At 35.0% G+C, this 7,393-nt stretch overlaps 2 protein-coding genes across 4 annotated transcripts in view; both read left to right on the top strand.

The window, feature by feature from the left end:
- Positions 1-1,670: 1,670 nt before the first annotated feature.
- Positions 1,671-4,444, top strand: LOC111409460. 2 transcript variants are annotated; one of them, XM_023039508.1, is made up of 4 exons: positions 1,671-2,198; positions 2,282-2,422; positions 3,090-3,277; positions 3,645-4,444. In XM_023039508.1, exons 1-4 carry the CDS (start codon positions 1,775-1,777, stop codon positions 4,206-4,208), a joined length of 1,317 nt encoding a protein of 438 aa, XP_022895276.1. In that variant the 5' UTR covers positions 1,671-1,774; the 3' UTR covers positions 4,209-4,444. The 2 variants fall into 2 exon arrangements, with proteins under 2 accessions (XP_022895276.1, XP_022895280.1); XM_023039512.1 differs by having other exon boundaries at positions 1,674-2,189.
- Positions 4,445-5,201: 757 nt separating this feature from the next.
- Positions 5,202-7,393, top strand: part of LOC111409470 — a 3,161-nt gene continuing 969 nt past the window's right edge. The window contains exons 1-3 of one of the 2 annotated variants that reach the window (XM_023039519.1): positions 5,202-5,730; positions 5,814-5,954; positions 6,622-6,809. In XM_023039519.1, the coding sequence (XP_022895287.1) occupies positions 5,307-5,730; positions 5,814-5,954; positions 6,622-6,809 (753 nt within the window). In that variant the 5' untranslated portion in view covers positions 5,202-5,306. The remainder of the gene's footprint in view (positions 5,731-5,813; positions 5,955-6,621; positions 6,810-7,393) is intronic. The other variant, XM_023039526.1, reaches the window with a different exon arrangement.

Below are 7,393 nucleotides of genomic sequence, written 5' to 3'. Positions count from 1 at the left end.
AAGTATTAAATTATATAAAAGACAAATATAAAAATTAAATAAATAATTACTTTACATTTTCAAAAAATGTAAAGACAATATATATTATTTAAATAAATTTGAAAGAATAAATTAAATTTTATTTCATAGAAAAAAAAAGGAACAACACAAAATTGTTAATTTTAGAATATTTCAATTATTAAATTATATAAAAGACAAATATAAAAATTAAATAAATAATTACTTTACATTTTCAAAAAATGTAAAGACAATATATATTATTTAAATAAATTTTAAAGAATAAATTAAAGTTTATTTCATAGAAAAAAAAAGGAACAACACAAAATTGTTAATTTTAGAATATTTCAATTATTAAATTATATAAAAGACAAATATAAAAATTAAATAAATAATTACTTTACATTTTCAAAAAATGTAAAGACAATATATATTATTTAAATAAATTTGAAAAAATAAATTAAAGATTATTTCATAAAAAAAAAAGGAACAACACAAAATTGTTAATTTTAGAATATTTCAATTATTAAATTATATAAAAGACAAATTAAAAAAAAATAATTACTTTACCTTTTTTTAAAATGTAAAGACTATTCATATTATTTAAATAAATTTGAAAAAATAAATTAAAGATAATTTCATAAAAAAAAGAATCAACATTGTTAATTTTACAATATTTCAATCATTATATTATATTGACAATGATAAAAATTAAATAAATAAATAACATAATTACTATTTAATCAAATAAAAAATTCAATTAATTACAAAAATTATAAAAAACGAATAATAATTAAATATTCAGTCTGGGTTAACAGTCTGGGCCGACTATTAACAGTCGGGTAAGCCGACTGTTCGGACTTCCAACCGGAAATCGCCATTGCCGGCTGTGAGCTCCAAAAATTGCAAAAAAATCCACATTTTTCACACTCCCAGCATGCCCACAATCTAATTACTCATGCTCATGGATCTAATTTAACCGAATAATGTATGAAAAATACTAATTTTACTCATTCAATAAATTTTCTACCTAAACAAAAAGTGATGAAAACTAACCCGTTCTTTTATTTTCGGTGTAGATCAGGTCGTTGACTGCGACGTTGGTGTAGTTGCCGGTGGTTGATCGGTCAAATTCCTGGCGACTGTTTGTCGGTCGGTTAGAGAGAATTTTTCAAACAATCTGAAGGGTAAAATCGTCTTTTACTGTGAAGTTTTTTTTTTAACTAAATTTTTTTTAATTCATTTAATGGGTCAAAAGCCAATGTCAAATTTTGCTACAGTGGAAGAGTCATTTTCTTGTATTTCCTCCTAGATTTGGGGTGTTGCATTAAAAATCTTTAAATGAAAGTATTGAAGTCTATGAAAAATTTAATTTATTATGTAAAAGTTAGTAAAATTTCAATAAATTTTGCAACAATCATTCACTTAAAAAGTCTTCAAAATGTTTTAAAAGTTCAAATTGAATGTACCATTTCTAAATTAAATCTACATTTTCCTTAGGATTTATTAAAGTACTTTTGAAATTTTCGCCTATTATTTTGGACCCATTTGCGACAAAAGAATAATATAAGGGTTTGTATGACACAATTGAAAATTAGAGGGGTGAAGTGAGAAATACACATTTGACAGCATATTCTAAACTGTGTCGTTTAACGAGTCTCCTGATCCCTTAATGCTTTTCCAGTGTTGATGTTCACCATACAGGTTCAAGGAGATCCGTCCCCAGTCCGCACAGTGGATCGCCGGCGATCCGAAACCGAACTCGATCCAAGTTACAATGTCTTGGTTTGCCCGATCAATCAATAATACGCTCAAATTCGACGATGAGGAAGATGACGCCATCAAGGGCATCAAACCCGAACAGGAAAACCTCCTCCAAGACAACGATGTTTCATCTCCAACCTCGCCGTCGCGCGGCGTCAAAGAAGACCTCTCGGAACTGACCAAAACCCTCAAGAACCAGTTCTGGGGTGTAGCCTCATTTCTAGCCCCACCGCCACAGCTCGATCCGAACAACTCGGAACAGAATCAGGAGCCCGACCCGGATGGTGAATCGGGCATCCGTACTGACTTAGCTGAGATCGGGGGAAGGTTCAGGAGCGGAATTTCGAAGCTGTCGAATAACATCAACGTGACGGAAATTACCAAAATGGCCTCGAATTTCCTACAGTTGGAATCTGATGATGAAATCGGTAAGGAAGGTATTCAATGCAAATCATTTCATCTACAAGCACAAGGTGTTAGAGAAATGCACATATATTCATTTAAATTTTATCTTGGACAGGCAATACAGAGGATTTTGATTCGGCGAGTAAAAAAGTAGTTGGTGTGACTGAGGAAGTGGTGGCTTTCGCGAGGGATATTGCGATGCATCCCAAAACTTGGTTGGATTTCCCATTGCCCGAAAGTGACAGTGATGATGATGGTATGATAATTGTATATATATAGAAATTTCAGGGGGTTAGTGAAGTGCAGATTAGTAACTAAGGAGTGTTTATCTACTAGTTGACAGTGTGCTGATTAATTGGATTAATTTTATTGCGGAGCAAATTGATGATCTTTCAATGATGGCATCATCTTTCAAATAAATGCTTAATGAATTTAAGGCAGATTTTCTTAGACATTGTACTAGGAAATCAATAAATGTAAAGTGGAATATATTTGAATAAATGGACATAGTAAGAAACTTCTATGATTTATTGGAGATGAAAAGACTTGTATAATTGTGTAGTAAGACCATGGATTCATGGTTTAGTTCCACTTCTTTGGTATAGTGCTATGCCCCCTTACTCTTTCATTCATTTTGTTATTTTATTCTATCTGTTATTAAATATTTATCGAAGTATTATGTTGTTAACCTAAGAATCTCTCATATACTTAGCTAGTCATGGAATGCAAATTGCTCAAAAGAGCCAGTTATGCATCTTTTGGTAGAGAGAACCTGTCGTTAGCATACTTCAATGCTCAAGACTTTTGTCAACTCCAAAAGTATTTTGAATGACGATATGGAAGAAAATTATTATTAATTCAGGAAATGGGAATTCAATATGACAGAATGTTGATTTGTTTTTTCCTTTTTTTCTTGATATTAGATTTTGACATGTCTGATGCCCAACAAGAACACGCCTTAGCTGTTGAGCATCTTGCCCCAAGATTATCTGCTTTGAGGTTTGAGCTTTGCCCAGGATACATGAGTGAAAGTTGCTTCTGGAAGATCTATTTTGTACTCCTGCACCCTCGACTGGATAAAGAGGATGCTGAAATATTATCAACATCTCAGGTCTCTTCTTCTTCTTGCATATTGCATATTCAATTAAAAGTTAATTTATGTTGGAGCTGGTTAGAAAAGGACTATGGCGTGCATTGCTTCTAATATTTGTCATTTTATTAGATTACAGTTGGTAAACATTTTTGTCTGAGTTAATTGTCTTTGATCACAAGTATTGTGCTTTTCTATAAGTGAATTTGGTATGTTACATTGTCATTTTAGTATCGCTAGAAAAGTAGATTGTTCCCCCCCCCCCCCCCCCCCCCCCCAAAACAAGGATAAATGGCTTGTCAATGAACTTGCTGCTAAAACTTGTGCGGTTTTTTCTTTCTCCTTGAGTGACAAGGTTGTTGACCTCCATTACTGTCATGACAAGCAGATAATAAAAGCCAGAGCCTTGCTTGCACAGGAGTCAAAGAACCAGACACCAACAACGCTAGAAGACTTCCCTGGAAAAGTATCTTCCGATCCAAAAGATGCCACCGCATCTTCTCATGAAGACTCCCTTTATGCATCATCTACTATTCCTTCTGAAAATGAGCCTGAAAAATCATCTGCCCTTGAATTAAGCACTTCCACTGCTACAGCTGCTTCTGAAATAGTGAAGCACGCAGTCGAGAACACTGAAATCCCAATTATTGACAAAGCGATGATTGAAGAAGAGGTGGTTGACCAAGTCAAGGATCAAAAGTTGAACTCTGATCCCTCTAATGTTTTGGAAATGAAGGATGAGGATGATAGTGATGACTGGTTGAAAGAAGAAAGTTCTGAAACTGGTGGTGCCGGTGGAACCAACATCCCAGTTGAGAACGAGGATGACGTGTCATTTAGTGATCTTGAAGAAGATGATGGAGATATGCCTGCTAATTTCAGAAAAAAAAATTACAATTCTGATAAAGACTCTCCAGACTGGTTAGATGTTGAAGAAATTAATATGTCGTGATTATCGTGTAATACTCACTATACACTAATTTTATTTTCCTATTATCTATAGAGTTGATCGTTATTTCTCGAGTCGAGTCTTGGAGCAACGCTTTGCAAATGTTATATTTGTATATAAACCTCATAATGTGAACCCTGGATTTTTATCTTACTACGAAATATTCAGTAAATTGCTGTATAGATTCAGAGAAGCGTTGTAAATATTTGGCAATATCCAGACGGATTTTAACTCGATAATGCCTCGTGTGCCCATATGCAATTCGAGCACTCCCATGCTGATAGAATAATCATTTTGAAGTGATGAATTTACGTTTTCTTGGACTATTGTTTTGCAAAATACTTTGTCACGAACTTCTGCAAATGCAAAGAATAAATCTTTGCCCAAAAAAGAGAATTTTTGGGACTCTGGTACTGCTTTTTCTTGAAGGGAAAACAAAGCAGATAGACACATGCATTGTTTTATTGTTTTATTTAAACTCTCATTTCCTGTAGGGGCTGCTGCTGGCTCTTATTATTTACAGATGAATGAGAAACTAATTCACACGTGCTAATTGGTATTTACAGGTAAATGCAGCCCTTATTCCATATATAACAACTTTAGGATTTTATGGGTCTGAAATTGCTCAAAATTCCCTCTAGGTGCGACCACAACAGGCTTCCCAGGGAAAACCTCGACCTTTCTTGTACTTCGCTGCTGTTGCTTTTACATGTTCTGGATGTTGCTCGCGAAGGGGAGCTCGAAGATTTGTTTACCACTACAACAGCACTTCCGATTTCTCGTCTCACCTTTTCAAGTGTTTCTGGATCAGCATTTTCTCCCGAAGTATCTTTTACATAGAATGTGCCAACTGCTCTCTCACCCCGACCCATTTGCGACAAAAGAATAATATAAGGGTTTGTATGACACAATTGAAAATTAGAGGGGTGAAGTGAGAAATACACATTTGACAGCATATTCTAAACTGTGTCGTTTAACGAGTCTCCTGATCCCTTAATGCTTTTCCAGTGTTGATGTTCACCATACAGGTTCAAGGAGATCCGTCCCCAGTCCGCACAGTGGATCGCCGGCGATCCGAAACCGAACTCGATCCAAGTTACAATGTCTTGGTTTGCCCGATCAATCAATAATACGCTCAAATTCGACGATGAGGAAGATGACGCCATCAAGGGCATCAAACCCGAACAGGAAAACCTCCTCCAAGACAACGATGTTTCATCTCCAACCTCGCCGTCGCGCGGCGTCAAAGAAGACCTCTCGGAACTGACCAAAACCCTCAAGAACCAGTTCTGGGGTGTAGCCTCATTTCTAGCCCCACCGCCACAGCTCGATCCGAACAACTCGGAACAGAATCAGGAGCCCGACCCGGATGGTGAATCGGGCATCCGTACTGACTTAGCTGAGATCGGGGGAAGGTTCAGGAGCGGAATTTCGAAGCTGTCGAATAACATCAACGTGACGGAAATTACCAAAATGGCCTCGAATTTCCTACAGTTGGAATCTGATGATGAAATCGGTAAGGAAGGTATTCAATGCAAATCATTTCATCTACAAGCACAAGGTGTTAGAGAAATGCACATATATTCATTTAAATTTTATCTTGGACAGGCAATACAGAGGATTTTGATTCGGCGAGTAAAAAGGTAGTTGGTGTGACTGAGGAAGTGGTGGCTTTCGCGAGGGATATTGCGATGCATCCCAAAACTTGGTTGGATTTCCCATTGCCCGAAAGTGACAGTGATGATGATGGTATGATAATTGTATATATATAGAAATTTCAGGGGGTTAGTGAAGTGCAGATTAGTAACTAAGGAGTGTTTATCTACTAGTTGACAGTGTGCTGATTAATTGGATTAATTTTATTGCGGAGCAAATTGATGATCTTTCAATGATGGCATCATCTTTCAAATAAATGCTTAATGAATTTAAGGCAGATTTTCTTAGACATTGTACTAGGAAATCAATAAATGTAAAGTGGAATATATTTGAATAAATGGACATAGTAAGAAACTTCTATGATTTATTGGAGATGAAAAGACTTGTATAATTGTGTAGTAAGACCATGGATTCATGGTTTAGTTCCACTTCTTTGGTATAGTGCTATGCCCCCTTACTCTTTCATTCATTTTGTTATTTTATTCTATCTGTTATTAAATATTTATCGAAGTATTATGTTGTTAACCTAAGAATCTCTCATATACTTAGCTAGTCATGGAATGCAAATTGCTCAAAAGAGCCAGTTATGCATCTTTTGGTAGAGAGAACCTGTCGTTAGCATACTTCAATGCTCAAGACTTTTGTCAACTCCAAAAGTATTTTGAATGACGATATGGAAGAAAATTATTATTAATTCAGGAAATGGGAATTCAATATGACAGAATGTTGATTTGTTTTTTCCTTTTTTTCTTGATATTAGATTTTGACATGTCTGATGCCCAACAAGAACACGCCTTAGCTGTTGAGCATCTTGCCCCAAGATTATCTGCTTTGAGGTTTGAGCTTTGCCCAGGATACATGAGTGAAAGTTGCTTCTGGAAGATCTATTTTGTACTCCTGCACCCTCGACTGGATAAAGAGGATGCTGAAATATTATCAACATCTCAGGTCTCTTCTTCTTCTTGCATATTGCGTATTCAATTAAAAGTTAATTTATGTTGGAGCTGGTTAGAAAAGGACTATGGCGTGCATTGCTTCTAATATTTGTCATTTTATTAGATTACAGTTGGTAAACATTTTTGTCTGAGTTAATTGTCTTTGATCACAAGTATTGTGCTTTTCTATAAGTGAATTTGGTATGTTACATTGTCATTTTAGTATCGCTAGAAAAGTAGATACATATGAATAGAGCACAGAGCTCACTTTATCGTCATTCCTTCTGCTTTGTCTATGATAATCTAGTGCATTTCTGAACCTCAATTAAAAAATACATCTATCTGAATAATTTCTATAGTTTATACATATGAATAGAGCACAGAGCTCACTTTATCGTCATTCCTTCTGCTTTGTCTATGATAATCTAGTGCATTTCTGAACCTCAATTAAAAAATACATCTATCTGAATAATTTCTATAGTTTCTTGACTTCACGATTATTTAGTGCATAAGTGGACCAATTTTAGCTTAATTTTGTATTAACTCAACCCCCCCCCCCCCACCAAAAAAAAAAAAAAAAAGAAAAAAAAAAAAACA

Source organism: Olea europaea, chromosome 2 (genome assembly GCF_002742605.1).
Source record: "Olea europaea var. sylvestris chromosome 2, O_europaea_v1, whole genome shotgun sequence".
In the NCBI taxonomy this organism is placed as follows: Eukaryota; Viridiplantae; Streptophyta; class Magnoliopsida; order Lamiales; family Oleaceae; genus Olea; species Olea europaea.
This window is presented reverse-complemented; position numbering and strand designations above follow the sequence as displayed.